At 66.5% G+C, this 18,383-nt stretch overlaps 1 protein-coding gene across 5 annotated transcripts in view; it reads right to left on the bottom strand.

The window, feature by feature from the left end:
* Positions 1–18,383, bottom strand: part of PACS2 (phosphofurin acidic cluster sorting protein 2) — a 59,753-nt gene that overhangs the window by 4,639 nt on the left and 36,731 nt on the right. For 2 of the 5 annotated variants that reach the window (XM_065905865.1, XM_065905861.1), the window contains exons 5-21: positions 18,141–18,303; positions 17,025–17,098; positions 16,472–16,552; positions 15,384–15,443; positions 11,976–12,133; positions 10,358–10,448; positions 9,993–10,067; positions 9,257–9,399; positions 7,984–8,116; positions 7,692–7,796; positions 7,470–7,576; positions 7,199–7,353; positions 6,840–6,950; positions 6,053–6,161; positions 2,088–2,130; positions 715–757; positions 288–423 (exon numbers count right to left, since the gene is read on the bottom strand). In XM_065905865.1, coding sequence (XP_065761937.1) covers positions 288–423; positions 715–757; positions 2,088–2,130; positions 6,053–6,161; positions 6,840–6,950; positions 7,199–7,353; positions 7,470–7,576; positions 7,692–7,796; positions 7,984–8,116; positions 9,257–9,399; positions 9,993–10,067; positions 10,358–10,448; positions 11,976–12,133; positions 15,384–15,443; positions 16,472–16,552; positions 17,025–17,098; positions 18,141–18,303 — 1,787 coding nt within the window. The remainder of the gene's footprint in view (positions 1–287; positions 424–714; positions 758–2,087; positions 2,131–6,052; positions 6,162–6,839; positions 6,951–7,198; positions 7,354–7,469; positions 7,577–7,691; positions 7,797–7,983; positions 8,117–9,256; positions 9,400–9,992; positions 10,068–10,357; positions 10,449–11,975; positions 12,134–15,383; positions 15,444–16,471; positions 16,553–17,024; positions 17,099–18,140; positions 18,304–18,383) is intronic. The other 3 variants (XM_065905862.1, XM_065905863.1, XM_065905864.1) reach the window with 3 other exon arrangements.

The raw sequence follows: 18,383 nt of genomic DNA, 5'->3' as shown, positions 1-18,383 counted from the left end.
CCACCCCCGGCCCCCGTATCCAGAACACCCTATATTTATACTCTCTGTAGTTCCGGCCCCAGGAATGAGGGGGCCAGGTGGGGAAGACACCAGGCCAGGACTGAAGAGTAGGGCACCCCAACTCACTTGTCTGAGCCCTTGTTGACACCACTGTGTCCCCCGCAAGGCCACCCTGACCCTCTGCTTCCTGGCAGCCTGGGGTGCAGTCAGGGACCCCCAGGAACCACCTGGTTCTCAGCCCGATCCGTGCTGTGCTGGGGGCAGCACTCCCACATGGCTGCGTTTACCTGGGGGAGGACAGGCCTCCGCTCACTGACGGGGAGGAGGGCGGGGTAGGCGAGGCCTCCTTGGCCGCGGGAGACGTGGACGGCGGGGTGGATGAGAGCACGCTGGAGCCCGAGGGGGCCGCGTCATCTGAGTCACCTGGGGAGGAGTTGGGGGCGGCATTGAACTCCCCCACGGCTCTGCTTGGGCAGTGGCGGCCCTCTGCACCCAGACGCGACAGGGAGGCCAGGCAGCTGTGGGCTGTGGGCACACCTGTGGGAAGCCGGAGGACCCCCCTCCCCCAAAGCTGAGCAGGAGCTGTCAGGTCTCCAGGGACAAGGGAGGCCCATTCCTGGTGAATTCAAGCCCCGCAGGAGACCAGCGCTGGGGCTGCCACCCGCCGCACCCCCACCCCCGCATCCCAGCCCAGGGCTCAGAGAATGCAGTCACCTGACGTGGCCGAAGATGGCTCCACTATCCCCACCTTCACCACCTAGGAGGCAAGAGGACGCTGCTAAGGGTGGGCTCCAGCCCCGGTAGGGACTGCCCCCTGCAGCTGCCCACTCGCCACGTCCCCCCAGAACTCCTGGGGCCGAGTCGGGTCCCAGCTCCTCAGGGCGAGGGGCAGAGCTGCACTCAGGGGAGCCACTATCCGCGTGGTCAGCTGTCCCATAAGCCCTGGTGAAGGCCTCTCCCTCTTCAGGTGCTGTGTTTGGGAAACGCCCTCAAGACGCAGCTGGCTCTGGCCATCTGGCACTCCCGGGATGAAGGCACAGGCCCCAGAGGCCCCAGGCTGCTGGCCGGCCGGCCGGCCCCCGACGTAACCCTGACCTGTGACCAGCATTCAGGACACATGTGGCCTCCGGCAGGAGAGGAACCCTCTCCCCATGAGTGAACCTCTCAGGTCCCACACCCTGGCCTCGGCAGAAGGCATGCGCGTGAGACTGGCCGGGCACAGGCGGCGGCGAGTCAGGTGCTGGCCAGAAGGATCCTGGCCCGGGGGCACCAAGGTGGCCGCAGGGCCTGCGCCAAGTCCCCGCAGGCTGCCGGGGGCCCGGCCCACACCGACCAGGGTGGGAGCTGTGTCAAGTGAAAGAGATCATGACGACGACGCCGGCCTGGTGGCACGGCGGTGTCTCACGTGCAGCCAGGACAGGCCCTGTGGGCATCACGGCAGCTTCCGCAGGACAGCTCCGGACAAGCTCCCTCCCAGGACGGCCAGCAGCCACCCCTCACCTGAGCAGAGTGAGCATGGCCTAGAGGCCCTGGCGCCTGCGTGGCTGCCACACACCTCCCAGCAGACGCCCCGGCTGGAGACCCCAGTGGGGCCACAGACCGTGAACACACGGCCGGGCGTCAGGTGGCAGCCCTGGCTACTTGGCTGCAGGACAGAAACCTTCCAACTTACAAGCCACGCTCCAGCCAAGCAAGCCTGCCCCGAGGCTCCCTCTGCCGCAGATCCCAGGAGGGGTCCGTACTGAGGACGCCCAGCCCTGGGTGGCCCCTGACGAGCCAAGCTTGATGCTGATCCCCGCTGCCCAGGACAAAGCTAAGAACCAGCCCCGCGCCCTCAGGCAGGCTGCCTGCTTCCACGAGTCCAGTCCTAGCAGCGCCTGAGCTCGCTCCCCACTAGATGCAGAAAAGAGAGACTTTAGAGTGGGAGGGATGCGAAGGGAAGTCATCAGCTCCAACTGAAGAAGGTTCTGGACCGTGTCGCGTGAACACGACACACCGATCACGTCGGCGGATTGCAGCTGCTCCACGGTGGAGCAGCCGGGTGGCAGGACGGCGGGCAAGGTGACGGCTGCCCGGGCGGTACTCACCCCAACAAAGGGAATGAACTTCTGGGAGGACTCCTCGTCGGGGCTGAGACAAGGAAACACACAGTCAGTCCCACTGAGGGCGAGGCCACCCTCTGCAGCGCCCGGCCCACCCGGACTCGCACCCGCCCTCCCACGGACACCAGCCTGGACCTCTGACCGCAGGGCCCGCTGACCTGCAGGAAGGCTGAACGCATCTCCGCATGAGGCCCAGAGCCCCATGGGGCGGCCGGAGGCCATCTGCTCCTCCCTCTGGGGCACCTGGAGCCACTCTGCCGGCCCCCTGGGGCCCCAGGAGAGGGCGGGCTGCCTGTGCCCCAGGACACCCCAGGAGCAGCCGGGGCTGCCTCCAGGGGGTGGGGGCGGCCGTCCCGTCAGGCAGAGACTCCCCCGCCGACAGTCTGGATGAAGTTGGTGCCTACTGCGGGGGCGTTTCTAGGACTAAGACCTTCATGACGGGGGGCGTGGGTTCTAACAGCACAACTCATCCCAAGAGCAGCCTGAAGGCCAGGCTGAGGCTCGGGGCGCACTGCTCTGCACACCCACAGGCCCTGCAACGCTTCTGGCAGAGCCCAGCCTCTCCAGGACCACCCGTCACGACCGCTGGCAGGGAAGGCACCCAGGGTCCCCAGGCCTGGGTGGGGGCGTCTCTTCTACCCGCTCCTCCCGGGCCAGGGCTGGTCCTGCGGCTCAGCTGGCGCCACTCCGACCCCCGGTGTCCACCTTGGCCTGGGCGCCACTGGCGGCTGGGGGAGCACCCCCTTCTTGCCTCCGCCTGGGTACCCAGGGCAGGGCTGGTCCTGGGCCTTATGTGGTCCCTCCCCCAGCCGCAGGGCAGACAGGTATCCCCTTCCCTGCCTCCTGGGCCGGCATCCTCTCCGAGCCATCCTCTCAAACATGAGCTTGAAGTCACAGAGCGACTCCTGCAAGGCAGTCCACACACGCACACCCAGTAGGGCAGCAGTCCGGGAGTGCCACCCAGGGAGAAGCCTCTACACCAGGCAGGCCTGCCCGTGGGGACCCAGGTCCCACTCAGCCAGCTCCCCGGGCACCAGCTCTCAGGACCAGGAGCCCCAGGGCACCAGAGCTTGGCAGGAGGCTCTCCCCTCCCTGCCCCTGTGGCAGATGGAGGTCTGGGACTGGGGGTGCCCCCGTGAAATATGGTCACCAGCTGGACAAGCGCCCCTGGCCCAGGGGCCAGTACAGAATGCAGGTCCCGGTCCTGGCAGAAGGTGCTGCCCCCATGCCCAGCACGCCACCCACATGAGGGGACAGCAGCTGACAGGAGCCACCCTCCCCGGGCACCCTTGGACGTGGGCATCCGTGAACCACCCACCACCCAGCACCACCCACCCCATCTCTGTAAAAGACCTGGCAAATGACTTTGGATGAAAGAACCTACAGGTTCAGTCCCTCCAACTGAAGATGACCAAATTTCCAGGTTTTCTCCCCATTTTAAGAAGAAAACGGTTGAAAAAGAAAACTTCTCCTCATTCCAGTTCATGTAACAAAACCACCCAAATCTTGTGCCCAGACCTCCTCCTGCATGCGAGGAGGCAAGACGTCTGGGGGGGTCCCTGGCTCAGTGCACAGGGACCTTCGACCCACAGGGCCCCCACCTCAGCGAGCCACTGCCCACCACGCACGCCCACCCCCTTCACGATCTGCACACGGGGAGGCAGACAAATGAGGACCCCAAAGAGGGGGGGACTTGGAGACCACAACACAAGCGTCAAAGCCAAGCTGTGCTCCTGGGCCATGCAGACGACATCCAGCACGCACGTGCCCACGAGACGGGGGTGACACCGGCTTCCATCGAGACCCCTCACCCTGGACCCTGCGTGCGGAGGGCATGCGTGCTCCTGGCAGGGACAGAGATCAGGACTCCTAGGGCTTGAGCCCACAGCTCTGTGCCAAGGCCCCTGGGCATGGCTCATGAGACCTGTGTGTGGGGGAGGTGCCACCACGTGGCATGGGTGGCATGGAAGCTGAGGGGAGCCCACGCTGGCCAAGAGGCCAGGGTAGGGGTGCTGGGCAGCCCGCACAGTTGCCTGGGAGGACCACTGATAGGTCTGACCTCAGACTGGGAGCTGGTGCTGAGCAGATGGGAGCCTCCCTGCAGACGCCCTCACGGGGTTGGGCTGGAGGAGGCCCGGGACGGCCGTGACCACTGCCCACCCTCTCCCGGGTCTCCTGACCCCTCTGGGTGGACAGCAGCCTGTTCTGTGTCACTGCAGACAAAGGCTGGCCCGCTGCCCTTCCGGCCCTGGGCTCTGAGCCTGGATGGCGCAGTGGCCTGCACGGGGCTCCGGCTGGGACAGCGGGACAGCCCCCTCCCCAGGGCCGGTGTCACCACTGTAACGCGGAGGTGGGGGCTGAGCACGGAGGAGGCTCGAGGTGTCCCAGGTCCCAGGCCCAGGCGCAGCTCAAAGGAGCCCACCCTGGCACAGCCAGACGCTGCGGCCCAGGCAGCAAAGCAGGCCGCGCTCCTGGCACAGCTATCGAGGGTGGGCGGGGAGGGAAGCGGGCTCAGGCCCACAGGAAGCCCGGGGTCAGCAGGGCACACCACGGCTGGTCTTTCTCGAGACCCTGAGGCTTGTTTAGCAGGATGTCTGAACGGGCTCACACCCCTCCTCCTGATCCATCCCAGGGCCCAGCACAGAGGCGGCCTGGGACCCAAGGACTCGCCCTGGGGCTTTCCCAGAGCAAATGCCCTGAGACTCTGGCAGAGCAGCGCCCCGAGGGGCCCAGTGCCCGACGCCTGGCAGGCAGGGCCGTCTGGGGCTCGGCTCCGACATACAGTCAAACAGAGGAGCCGCCACCTTGGGGGCAAAAAAAGTCTCGCTGTGTGCAGGGGTCCCAGTGGCCTGGCCACCATCCAGGTAAACCCCAAAACTGAGCTGGGAAACTGCCCCGAGCTGCTCTCCCTGGCGGCTGGCAGCGGGTACGGAGCGCACAGCCCGCCCCGAGTGGTGCCTGTGCTTGCTGGCTCACGGGGTGGAACCAGCCCCTGCGGCTACCTTGGGGTAGAGCTGCCAGGCTTCAGAGACGCGTTCCGCCAGCCACTTCCCAACCCGCATTCGGGACTGAAACGCTGCCGGGCGGCAGACTTTGTCCCTGAGGCTGGGTGGGCGCCTGAGAGGGACTGGGCAGCTAGCTCGGGCAGCGGGCAGCGCCAGGAGCCTGCCTGATGGAGGCCGCGCCTCCTGACCCCCGTAGGGAGAGCTGAAGACCACCCCACCTGCTGACACCGCCAAACAGCCCTAAAGACCAGCCAGTGGGCAGACAGGGGCCGGACCCACGGACAGCGGTACCTGAGGGTAAAGTCAAAGTGAAAGTTCTTTCTCCTTTGCAGAGAGCCGCCAAAAAGAGAGACAGGACGCTGTTAGCCGCTCAGAGGCGGTGAGGCACCTGCTGGGGGTCCCTCACAGAGCAGGGGCCGGAGCCCGGGGCAGGCAGCTGAGCTTCTCAGACCTGCGGCAGTCTGCCTCTTCCTGCAACCCCCCGACTGCACCTCTGTTCATGGCTGGGCGAGGAGACTGCTCGACCCCCTCAGATCACACAAGGCCCCACCCCATGCAAGCGGGCATCAGCCAGCCCCTAACCACCATCCTGCACTGGGCAGGTGAGGACCGGGTCTCCCACTGGAGACTGGCTGTTGGAGGAGGCATCCCAGGATGCTGCTGGGCCAGCATCGGGACCGCTGTTCTTGTGACTCCAATTACAGGAAATCCCAGTGCGTTCAAAGAGAAAGAAAAATCGACCAGCTAATCCTAACTCTGATTTGTGTCAGAAAAGGGTGTAGTGGTCAGGACAACTAGGGGCTTCCCTCATTCCAGGTCTCTTTCCATGCCGTGGGCCCGTGAGTGACCCAAGGAGCTGGGACAGTGAGGGTGCAGGCCGCCTGGCCAAGACCGCAGAGGTATGGCGGTCTCCACCCCACCGCCTGCCTGGGCCCACGGAGGTACCTCTTCTGCTTGTAGGTCAGCATGGCCTCTGCGATGGGCAGCTGGTGGGCGCAGTTGGCCCCCGAAATGTACTGGGTGATTCTCGACACGATGTCCGGCGTGTCCTGCACTGCAGGAGAAGACCAGGAGGGGTCCGTGGGCATGGCGTACCCCAGCACCCAGGGGCTGGGCAGCCGGGCTGGGCACGGCTGAGGGGCTCCTCTGGCCGCCGCCCTCACGGGGTCCTGGGGAGGGCAGTGAGGCCTCGCCAAATCCTGAAAAGCCCTCCCCGGGGCCGGTCACCAAAGAGCTTTGTGGCTGACTAGCAGAGAAACATCCTGGCCCAGACCCCACTGACCACGCCCGCTGACCCCAGATACCTGCCCGGGCTCAGGCCCAATACATACAAGTGTGTCTCAGAGCACAGCAAACCACTGACTTTCAAAAGGAGGTGTGACGGCTGGGCGGGGGCGGGGGGCGGGCGTGGGCGGCAGGGCGGAGGCGCGAGGGGCAGAAGAGCGGGGCGGGCGTGGGCGGCGGGGCGGGCGTGGGTGGGAGGGCAGACGGGCCATTGGAAGGGGCGAGGGGAGGGCAGGGGCGGGGCGGGGCGGGGAGGGGAGGGCAGGGGCGGGGCGGGGCGGGGCGGGGCGGGGAGGGGAGGGGAGGGCAGGGGCGGGGCGGGGCGGGGCGGGGCGGGGAGGGGAGGGGAGGGCCGGGGCGGGGCGGGGCGGGGAGGGGAGGGGAGGGCCGGGGCGGGGCGGGGAGGGGAGGGGAGGGGCGGGGGTCGCAGGACAGGCCCGGGCCTCACCAGCGCTCTGAGCCTCCAGCTTGTTGAACAGGTCCCTCCAAGCCAGGTCCTGGAAGAAGTTGTTGTACCTGTAGTCCACGGAGCCCAGGTACCGGGCCACGGGGTGGGAGCCTGGGGGCCGAGGGGAGGCGTCAGGCGCGGCCCGGCCCGCAGCCCCGCTTCCCCCGCCCGCCCCCGCCTCGCCCTGGGGCGGGGGTCTCCCTGAGGATTCCGCCCCTTCCAGCGCTGACTCGTGTGCGCGCCAATTCAGGCAAGCCAAAAACCGGGGGTTTGGTTTTGAGGATTTTTACAGGTTAATAGATAAGCAAGGCCCCGCCTGGCCTGCTGACGGGAGACCCCCGTTGGCCCGGCCCGCTCACCCAGCGGGATCACCAGGAAGCGCATGTAGCCCAGCCAGTCCGGGGTCTTGTGCGACAGCTGCTCCACGAAGAGCCGCAGCACGGCGCTGAGGTAGTGCTGCGCGCCCGCCACCGCGATCTTCACGGGCGTCGGCGGCTGCGAATTGCAGTTGCAGCTGCGGGCGGGCGAGGGGCAGGGCCTCAGGAGGGCAGCCCGCCGGGCGCCGCGGCCCTCGCGCCCGCCGCCCCACCCCGAGCCGCCGCGGAGCAGAGCGCCCGCGCCGGGACTCACTATCTCTGAATCCGAGACACGATGGTGCTGAAGGCCGCCTGGACGTCGGCCGCGGAGCAGGTGCAGACGACGGGGAGCGTGTGCCGCTGCAGCACGTCCGAGAGGAACTGGGGGCGGGGGCGAGCCTGGCGTCCACAGCGGGCAGGGCCGGCCAGGGCCCCCGAGCGGACGCGTCGCCCCCGCCCCGCCCCACCCTGCCCGCGCCGCCCGGCCCCTACCCACCTGCCCCTGCCAGTCCGAGGTGTTCACGAGGATGATGTTTTCCGGGAGCCGGTCGTCAGCGACGAGGATGTGGTTTAGCTGGTCGTACACGGTCTTCCTGGGGATCTGCAGAGACGGGGCTCGTCCGCAGCTGCCCTGACGGCGAGCTGTCCCCTGCGCCGGCCCAGCTGCCCCCAGCAGCCACGGGAAGTAGGCGGGAAAGCCCAACCCCCGGTGCACGCGGGCACGCAGCCTCCGCGTGGACAGAGGCCCTGGGGTCTGGGAGCCCCCGCGCCCGCCTGCCCGCGGGCACCTGCAGCTGGCTCCGCGTGTCGGGGCAGCGCTCGTTGTCCAGGCTGTTGGCCCGCTCGTTCTGCGGGCGCGCCGGCTGCCGCTCCTTCAGGGACGTGCTCCGGCCCCGGCGGCCCGCCTGCTTCCCCTCGGACCTGTGGGGCAGTCGCGAGCACTCACTGCCCTGGGGGCCCGGCCGCTCTGCGGTGAGGCGGCTGCGGTGGGGGCGGTCGTGCAGCTGGGCCACAGGCCACGAGGACAGAGACCCCAGCTCCTCCCCCGGTGAGCCTGGCGCAGGCCGTGCCCGCGTCCTGGAGCTCAAGGTGCCCCTCCCAGGCCTGACACAGGCCCCTGTTCACCCCCAGGTAGTGCCAGCACCAGAGCCCTGCTCCTGGAAGACTCCTGTCCCAGAAACACAAAGCGAAAGCCTCACGGAGGCCAGCGGCTGACACGCCTGTCTGCTGGCTCCCATGGTGTGCGGCCTGGGCCGGGAGGTCCGGTCCCAGAGGCCGTGTGCACGTGGCCTCCCGTCTCGTTTCTGGGAGGAGACATGCACAGAGAGGCAGTGAGGGCTGACCGAGGATGAAAATCGGGGAGCAACGCGTTGAGTGTCCACCACACGGGACCGGACGCTGAGAGAGGGTGGAGGGGGCCCTCCGGGGGTACGATGAGCCGCAGGGTGGGGTCTGAGGCCCTGCGGCAGTGGTGGGCCCGGGGCTGACCTGGGCGGGGGGACCACGCAGATGGCTCAGAGCGCTGGGGCTGGTGCTCGGGAAGGTGAGGCGCAGCCAGGGTCTGACCGTGGGGGGCAGTGAGAGGGTGCGTGGGGGACCCAGAGGGCTCGTCCCCTGCCAGGAGGGCGCCCGGCCCTGCCGTTCGAGGCTGCTCCTGCGTTCACAGGACCCCGGCCAGCTGCCCCCCGCCCCGCAGAGGCCCGGCGCTGGACTGCGCGCTGTGTGAGGGCCCTCTGCTGAGCTGCATGGCCCGCGCCCAGCGGGCACGCCCCGCCCACTCTGGCACCGGGCGCCATGGAATCACGGGCACCAAACACGAGCCTGCCCCAGCCCGGACAGCACCCCCGGGTCCAGAAAAGGGGAGATGGGGATGGCAGGCCTTCCCTGCCCTGGCAGCAGAGGGCCAGCTGCAGATGGGGGTGAGTAAGGGTCCCAGGTGGGCCCCCCGAGTGATGCTCATCCAGCCAGCCAGACCCCCCCGCCACAGGGCACCCACATGTGCTCCCCACCGGCCCACGGGGGCACTGCCTGGGCCACGGCCTCCCTGGGGCGGCCAGTCACCTGGTGGAGGGGATGACCAGGGACTCGGTCTTGGTGATGCGCCCGCTGGGGGGCAGCTTCTCGGTGAACAGGTCCAGGGCAGAGGTCTCCACCTCGGGGCTTTCCTCAGGCGCTGCTGGCTGCTCCCCGGGGGCGGGCGTGCTCTGCGGGCAAAGGATGGAGCCGTGGGGAACGCGCGCCCGCGGGGTCTCCTCCCGGCGCTGTGCTCCCGTGCCCGAGGAGCCTTGGTTTGGGTGAGGGCGCTCAGGCCTCTCCTGGGCTGGCGACTCCCTGCATGTGGACATGGCCACATGCTGCCCTGGGAAGCCAGCTGACCTCCACCTCCACCCACAGGGCTCCCGGTCCCGCCTGCCGTGGGGAGACCCGCACCACCCCCGCCCCGCCCCGCCCTTCCTTGCGAACCCGCACCAGAGCAGCAGGCAGCAGCCGTGATGGTCTGTGCCTGACAGGAAGCGGGGGAATCCTGACCATATCCTGGGGCAGGGTGAATCCAGGGGCCCCTGAATGCCCCGCCTGGGGTGAGGTGAGTCCAGGGGGACCCTGACTGTCCCCCTGGGGTGGGGAGAGTCCAGGGGGCCCTGACCATCCCCTGGGGTGGGGAGAGTCCAGGGGACCCTCATCGTGTTTCTCTGCACAGATTCTGGATCATGGGAACAACAGGACCTCCTGGTCACGGGTCTGACCCCAAAAGGCGACACGTGAAGGGCTCTGTGAAGGTGGCCCCACGCCTCCTTACATGAGCCACCGAATCGGACCCGCTGTCACTGGGCTGCTTGCCTCCGAGGACCCGCGTCTTCTCGGGCACGTCAGCCTGTGTGGATGAGACGGGAGGGAATCAGGAGGTGTCCGGCAACGGTGCCCAGGCTGGCTCACCTCTGGGCATGGGCTTCTGGGCTGGGAGGCAGCCTGGGGAGACTGGCCAGCGAGCGTTTCCTGGACCATGGGCTCAGGGCCACCCCACGACAGTCACTGGGCAGGGTACTCAGACCACACCAGAAACCAGGAGGCGCTGAGCCCTGGGCGTGTCAGAGCCTCCAGTGACTCAGACGGGAGGATCAGGGTGCCCACCGCCCGCCTGAGGACCCCAGCGGGGGTGCTCACCGGGCTGGGAGGCTCCCTCTGGCTGCGGGCACTGTGGATGCTCCCGATCTCTGTCTGTGAGCTGGAGTGGGACAGGCCTTCGAAGTACGGCCTGGGAGGTGGGGACAGAGAGTGCGTTGTCCTCTGGCACACCCCCAGGGGGCCCGGCAGGGTCGAGCACAGAGCAGGCCCCACCCTCGAGGGCCAGAGCACAGGCGAGGACACCGCGGGCCTGAGAGCCGCCCAGCAGACCTGTGCCCCGAAGCCCCACCCCTGGGGGCTGGCCGGGGCACCCGACACCTGGAGGCCTGATGGGTGGGGCACCTGGGCCCCGGGCCAGACTGCAGGAACTGAAGGTCAAGTTAATGAGGGGCGGGATCCCTGCAGCGTCTGGTGATGAAGCCACACAGGCGTGGAACTGTGAGGCTGGACCGCAGTGCGTGGCGGCGGGATGAGGCCCGAGATGCCATACCTCCGCCCAGGACTGGGCCGGGGGGCCGGGGGCTCGCCCTGCGGCACGGCTTCCAGTGGGGACCGCGCGGGTCAGACAGGCATCGGCTATCAGAAGCAGAGACCTGCCCCCCCTGAAGGCAGAGAGGGGTCGGGGGGAGGAGACTGGGGGCCAAGTCAGCAGTCACTCGCGGGTCAGGACTCCGCAGTGGGTGGGGGCGGCGGCGGTGCTGCCATGGGGGGGCCAATCTGCTGTGAGGGGCATCTGCCATAGGGGGGTCCCGCCGGGGGGGGGGGGGGGAGTCTACTCTGGGGGATCATACCGTGGGGGGGGGCAATCTGCTGTGTGTGGGGGCGTCTGCCCCAGAGGGGGTCCCCACCATGGGGGGGAAATCTGCCCGGGGGGGAGTCCTGCCGTGGGGGGTGTTCCACCGTGGGGCAGGCTGCCATGGGGGGCTCCCACCATGGGGGGAGGGCCTGCCGTGCAGGGGCAGTCTCCTGTGGGGGGGTGTCCTGCCGTGGGGGAGGTCCTGCCATGAGGGGGTCCCACCCTGAGGGGGTCCCGCCGTGGGGGGGGGTCTGCCATGGGGAGTCCCACTGGGGAGTCCCACTCTGAGGGGGGGTCCCGCCCTGAGGGGGGGGTCCCACCATGGGGGGTCCCTTCGTGAGAGGTCTGCGAGGCTGCGGGGGGGCAGGTGACAACACGCCAGCCCCCTCCTGGGTGCTCCGCGGGTTCTGATTTGTGCTTGTTGAACATCTAAAGATCAGCCAGGTCACAGACCCTCCTGCCTCTGACGTGGGCTCCTGGACTCAGACCTGCACGCTCCCCCAGCCCCAGGCCAGGCCGCAGCCCCCCACCTCCCCCAGTGTCCCCTGGCTCCCAGCAGGATGGACAGCCCCGGGGGCACCCACTGGTCCCTCCTGGGTCCACATCCCACCCGCCCCTCCTTCCTGGACACGGCCTCCTGCGGGGCTGACCCCAGCTGACTCCAGACTGGACTCTCCCTTCGCCACGCCCCATCCCTGAAGGCCTGCAGACCCAAGGCCCCCTCGGAGTCTGTGCCTCCTGTCCACTCCCTCCCCAGGGCCCACACCCCAGACGGCCTTCCAGCCCCGAAGACCACCCAACGGGCCTCCTCGCAGCTCGCCCTGCCGACTGCTGACTCTGAAGGCCGGCGGCCGCGCCCACCTGAGCTTCGGCTTGGGGGTGCTGAGGACGCTGTCGTCGTCCTCCATGTCAGGGCCACTGTCGCTGGGGTTCTCCACGTCCAGCGTGTCGTACAGGAGGTCCAGGTCTTCCTCGACCTCGGGGACGTGGTCTGCAGGGTCCTGCTCCGAGTCCAGGACCTACGTGAGGCCAGAGGTGTGAGGCTGCGGGACAGACGGGAGGAGACTGCTCGGCCACCCGGCACCCTTCCTCCAGCCGGTCCCTGCAGGCCCTGGGCGTCCCGCCGAGGCCTCCGGTCGCGCGGCCGCTTGGCTCCGCTCTCCTCCCCGCCTGGGAAGCCTGCACCGCCAGCACAGCCTTTAGAGCATCTGGCAGCGCTCCGACAACTGAAGCTGCCCTTCCCGGGCGCCCCTGCCCCGACAGTCCCCCAGGTCGTGCACTGGGCCTTCCCAGGAGGGCGCATGCCCTGGAACCACGTGGCATGCAGTCTCCCCTCAGCACAACAGCGTGTGAGTGTCAGTGAGTGAGTGTGTGTGTGTGCGTGCACGCATGCACGCGCGCCCACAGCTGGCTCCTCCTTGCTAGTGGGTCTTCACGATGGGTCACAGCGTGCTCCCAGGATCTGTGGCTACCGGGAAGCTGCCGTAACGCCATTGGCCTGTGTGGACATGTCTCCTCCTCACGGGGAAACACGGGGCACTGCTGCGTGCCTGGCAAGGGTGTCTAACCCGTTCAGCCTCTTTTCCAAAGTGGTGCCACTAGGGGTGTCCCCTCCAGCACATGAGGGCTCCGATGCTCACACGTCCCCAACAACACCTATCTTCCGTGTCTCTGGGGACGGCCAGCCCAGCGGCTACCGAGAGGCGTCTACTGATCTGCACTCCCGATGACAGCGATGCCAAGCATCTCTTCATGTGCTTACTGACTTGTTTGTATTTCTTCTTAGGAGGAGTATCTCGTCAGATCCTTTGCCCACTTTTTAAAGTGGACAGTTTTTTCACTGTGTTGTTCTGAGTCCTAAGTGTTCTTTATATACTCTGGATTACAGGTCTCTTACCAGATATATCATTTGCAAAATATTTTATCCTGTGAGCTGCTGTTTCACCTTCTTGATGGTACTGTTTGGAGCACAGCGCTTTAAATTTTTATGGAGTCCAGCTTACCTGTTTCATCTTTGTTTGCTCATGCTTTTGGTGTCATATCCGAAAAACCACTGCCTGATCCAAGCTCACAAGCACTCCTGTTTTCTTCTAAGAGCTCTGTAAGTTTTAGCCCACATAGCTAGGGCTTTGACTCACCTGGAGTTAAGTTTTGTGTGCACTGTGGGGAGGGGACTCTTCTGTGCCCAGACAACCCACTGTTCCAGCACTAGGTGCTGAGAAGGCTCTTTTTCCCCCCATTGAATGGTCTGCTTGGAAATCAGCTGACCGTTAACAGAACGACTTAACCTCACTTTACTGATCCGCTGAGGACGGCAGCTTTTGCTAAGTTCTGAAGACAGTGTGAGTCCTCCAAGTCTGTTCCTCCTCAATGACTGCCTTGTTGATTCTGGGTCCCTTGCATTTATGTGTAAGTTTCGGCGCTAGGTGGTTAGTTTCTGCAAAAGGGTAGCTGGAGGTCTGCTAAGGAATCGTGTGAACCTGGAGGCCAGCGTGGGGAGGACCACGGCTGAGTGGCCTGGCTCTGAGCGGCTCATGTGAGGAGCCGCCCAAGGGGACGGCGCCCGCCTCGCGGGCGGACACATGGCTGCCGCTTCCGGGCAGCACGCTCACAATCACACGCGCGTGCTCACACGTCCGTTGGGAGGGTGACAGGCAGGAAGGCTAGGGGTCTCCACACGGGGGGAAACAGGCTGCAAGTGTCAGACGTTTTTTATCTCTCTCTTAAGCAGCAAGAGGAAACCAACTACAGCGTCAGGTTTTTCCCTCCTCTATACCAATTTAAAAGGTTTCTTTTAAAATTCTGTGTTGCCATGACGACACCTAGTTCCACCTGAACTTTTCTCAAACCCTGAGCGAACTAACGCGTTTTTCTTATGGAAACGTTTTTCTTAAGCTGTGTTAACGAACTATGTATTTACTCTAGGTTCTGTCTTGATCTTCAAGTCGGTTCCACCTAAGACTCAGAACAGTCTTGACAAACCAGCATGTTTTACCCACGCAAATGTTCTCTTAAGCTCCGTTAACCAGACCATGTATTTGCTTGGAAACCTGCTTTTCTTCAAGATTCACGTCAATCATTTCACAGCCTGGGATGACTCGCCTTGTGCCAACGTTATCTCAGAATGCATGTTGTGGGTGAGGAGCCTGGTAACAGTCTCTGAGTTTTGAGAGATTTTATTTCTCTAATTAACAGCCTCCTGATAGGCATGTAACTTATTCCTAAAGACCAGCAGGGGGGCCGGAGAAGGCAAAGGCGCCCCACTCCAGTCCTCTTGCCTGGAAAATCCCGTGGACGGAGGAGCCTGGTGGGCTGCAGTCCCTGGGGTCGCTAAGAGTCAGACACGACTGAGCGACTTCACTTTCACTTTCATGCATCGGAGAAGGAAATGGCAACCCACTCCAGTGTTCTTGCCTGGAGACTCCCAGGGACGGGGGAGCCTGGTGGGCTGCCGTCTATGGGGTCGCACAGAGTCGGACACGACTGAAGCGATTTAGCAGCAGCAGCAGCAGGGGGCCTCTCTCTGCCCCCTTCCGATGTCTGTGTCAGAAGCCGTCTCTCTCTCTCTCATACTTTAATAAATCCTTATCACACAAAAACTCGAGCGATCACACCTCGACACTGGCCCTGCATTAAACTCCTGTCCTCCGGAGGCCAAGAATCCCGGCATCATTCACGGCTCAGCAGCAGCCGCTCACTGCTGGGACCCGCGTGGTGACAAGGCCTTGGGGCTCAGACACTTGCATGCCACACGCCCTGGGTGGGTCCAGAGCCTGGAGACGAACTGTCCTCTGATCACATTTAAGAAAAACCAGGCATTTTTCTTCTGGTTATCAAAGTTCTACAAACTCATCATTTGGAGATTAAAAGAAAGCAAAAAGAAGAAATTTTACAGCACACGGTTTGGTAGCCGGGGAGGCCGTGTGTGTGGTGACAGGGTACATGGAAACTCTGCTCGGTTTTGCTGTGAACCTAAAACCGCCCTAAAAAATAAAGCCGACTTAAAAAAAAACACCACGGGACACAAAAGCCCGTGGTCACACCCCCCGAAAGACGACATCCCGCTTTCTTCCAGGTCTGTCCAGCGATCTGTCGTTCAGGAAGCTCGGTGGGCACTGCCTGGGCCTCTGCCCGCCCCCCGAGTGGCCCTGGGGGTGGGCCCCACCGTCCATGCTCCTGAATGAAGACAGCTTTGCCGGAGACCCGCCTGGAGCTGGGCTCCAAGCCCTCCACCCTCCAGGGCCCCCGCTGCCGGAGCCGCCCCCTCACCTCGTCGGAGACTTTAAACCTCCGCAGCAGGGCCACCACTTTCTGCTTGAAGTTTTGCTGCTGCAAGACAAGCGAGGCGCGGTCAGAGTGCACAGGGCTGCTCCTCACGGCAGCGGGCGGGCGGCTCAGACAGCCGAGGCCCGTGCCCTCCAGCCGCCCGCACTTCAGCAGCGGCAGGCGTTTTCAAAGCGTGCAGCCACACTTGTGCTCAGACTTGGAAACGGCCCACAGACGGGCTGGTGGTCGGGGGTCAAACGCAGGGACAGAGGGGAATCTACGGCTCTTCCAGAAGCCTCCATGCATGAGGCCCCGCCCGCCTCCGTGGACCGCGGTGGCGGCCAGGGTGCGGGGCCCGTCTGCTCCCGGTGGAGCCGTGGCCACAGGGCTCAGCTCCGGCACCGACCCAGCAGGAGGAGCCCCGGCTCTCTCCACAGAAGCTGGGCGTCGGGCCCTGGGCCCGAGGCTCACACGGACGCTGTCCCAGCACTTCTGGACGCACTGCGGTCCAGATAGCTGGCTCACTCAGTGTTCGGGAACCAGTCTGTGGCCTCCTGGCCTGGCCGGGGGTGGTGGGCTCTGGGGCAAGGGGTCGGCTCTGAGGCTTCCCGGGCCACCCTCTATGCTGGCCTGACCTGCGGCTGCGGCCAGGCATGCGGGGCAGCTGGGCACCGGGGTGGACGCTCCGCCTGGATCTCCCTTCTGGAGGAGGGGCCGGCAGCCCTTCCGAGCCCTGGGCCCGCCTGCCCAGAGCAGACAGGGGCCGACCTCACACTGGGCGTGTCCAGGCCAAGCGGCAGGCAGCCGGCTGGGCTCTGCTCAGGGACTGGCCTTGCCCGCTGCCTCCGGGCCTGTGGCCCGCAGCCTGGGGTTGGCCCGCTGATACCATGAGGGCCCTTCCTCCCAAGGCGAGGCCATGGCATAGGGCCACCCACCTTCACACCATTTGCAGGGATGAGGCTGGACCTCAGGAGAAGCCACAGAGCCGGGCTTCCAGGGCAGCATGCGATCGGACGGGCCGCCCCACACCCTGCCCGCCCCAGACCCCCGCCCCCCGCTTCCCCAGGTTAGTAAAACCAGTCTCCACCGACCCTGGTCATGGACGGCGTTCTTACTATCGATCGCCGCTGCTTCTTGGGCTTCCCCACATCAAAGTCGTCCTCGTCCAAATCCTGCAGAGACACGCCCCGCCTGAGCCCCACGCGGGGCCCGGGGACCCTCCCCACGGGGACTCTGGGCGTCAGAGCGCATGCTCGCGGCACCCAGGCCCCAGGATATCCTGTGCTGGCGGCTCTGGGGGGCCCTCATGTCCCTTCAGGGGCCCCACGCGGCTCCAGTGGCCCCGGTTACCCAGCCCCGACTCCTACTGCCTGAAGCACCCACTGGTTCCTCTCCCCTGACCCCCCACCTGCCCCCCGTTACCCCTCAGCCCCCTAGCTGGCCCCTGCTCCCCCCGTCACCCCTCAGCCCTGTACCTGCCCCTGGGACACCCCGTTATCCCCTCAGCCCTACCTGCCCCTGCCCCTCGTCACCCCTCAGCCCTACCTGCCCCTGCCCCTCGTCACCCCTCAGCCCTACCTACCCCTGCCCCTCGTCACCCCTCAGCCCTACCTGCCCCTGCCCCTCGTCACCCCTCAGCCATACCTGCCCCTGCACGGCATCATCGCTGGCCTCCTGCTCAGAGGAGAAGCTCTCGTACTCCTCCTCCGAGTAGTTCTCTGCGGAGCGGGCACACAGAGCGGGGCACCCTGAGACTCGGACTCCCGGTGTCCGGCCCCTCTGTGCAGGGGCCGCGGGGACACGGCCCCCACGGGTCCCCCCCTCTGTGCAGGGGCCGCGGGGACACGGCCCCCACGGGTCCCCTCCTCTGTGCAGGGGCCGCGGGGACACGGCCCCCACGGGTCCCCCCCTCTGTGCAGGGGCCGCGGGGACACGGCCCCCCCGGGTCCCCCCTCTGTGCAGGGGCCGCGGGGACACGGCCCCCACGGGTCCCCCCCTCTGTGCAGGGGCCGTGGGGACACGGCACCCCCGGGTCCCCCCTCTGTGCAGGGGCCGCGGGGACACGGCCCCCACGGGTCCCCCCTCTGTGCAGGGGCCACGCGGACACGGCCCCCCCGGGTCCCCTCCTCTGTGCAGGGGCCGCGGGGACATGGCCCCCACGGGTCCCCCCCTCTGTGCAGGGGCCACGGGGACACGGCCCCCACGGGTCCCCCCCTCTGTGCAGGGGCCGCGCGGACACGGCCCCCCCGGGTCCCCCCCTCTGTGCAGGGGCCGCGGGGACATGGCCCCCCCGGGTCCCCTCCTCTGTGCAGGGGCCACGGGGACACAGCCCCCACGGGTCCCCCCTCTGTGCAGGGGCCACGCGGACACGGCCCCCCCGGGTCCCCTCGGTCGTGTTCCTGCCCCTCACAGGGCTCACCCCCACGTGCCCCCCACCGTGGTCTGGCCCTTCCTGCCCACCACAGGGTCCTGGATCTTTGGCGGGACTGGTCCCTGCCTGCCCACCCCCACCCCAGGGGAGACAGTGGCCGCGGCCGTGCCGGAAGAGACAGCCCAGGCTGGTGCCAGACCCGAGAAGGCAGCAGGGCTCCCCGCGACTCGCTCAGTGGCTGGGTCCCTGTGTGCAGGCGGGGCTGGGACGCCCACCACCCAGAGGGCCGCCTGCAGACCCTTGTGTCCCCTCCCCAGCTCCTCACGTCCGCAGGCGCATAGCCAGGAGGCGGCGTCCACGGCAGAGAGGCGGCCCGAGGCGGCACTCACCGGTGGACTTGGCCTTGGGGCCGGCCTGCATGGCGCTGTCCTCGTGGTCAATGGGCTGGCTGGACAGCGAGAAGATCCAGATCTCGGCCACCTTGACCGTGGCCTCCTTGATGTTGCTGCAGAGGCTCAGGACCTGTCCGCCCTCCGCCGGCTGCTGCAACACCTGCAGGGGTGCGGCTCTGAAGACCCTGCTGGCCCACGCTGGGTGGCACACGCGGGGGTCCGCTGGGCCTTCCTCTCAGC

The sequence above is a fragment of the Muntiacus reevesi genome, chromosome 15 (genome assembly GCF_963930625.1).
Source record: "Muntiacus reevesi chromosome 15, mMunRee1.1, whole genome shotgun sequence".
Classification (NCBI taxonomy): domain Eukaryota; kingdom Metazoa; phylum Chordata; class Mammalia; order Artiodactyla; family Cervidae; genus Muntiacus; species Muntiacus reevesi.
The sequence above is the reverse complement of the archived record's forward strand: the minus strand, read 5'-3'. Positions and strand labels throughout refer to the sequence as shown.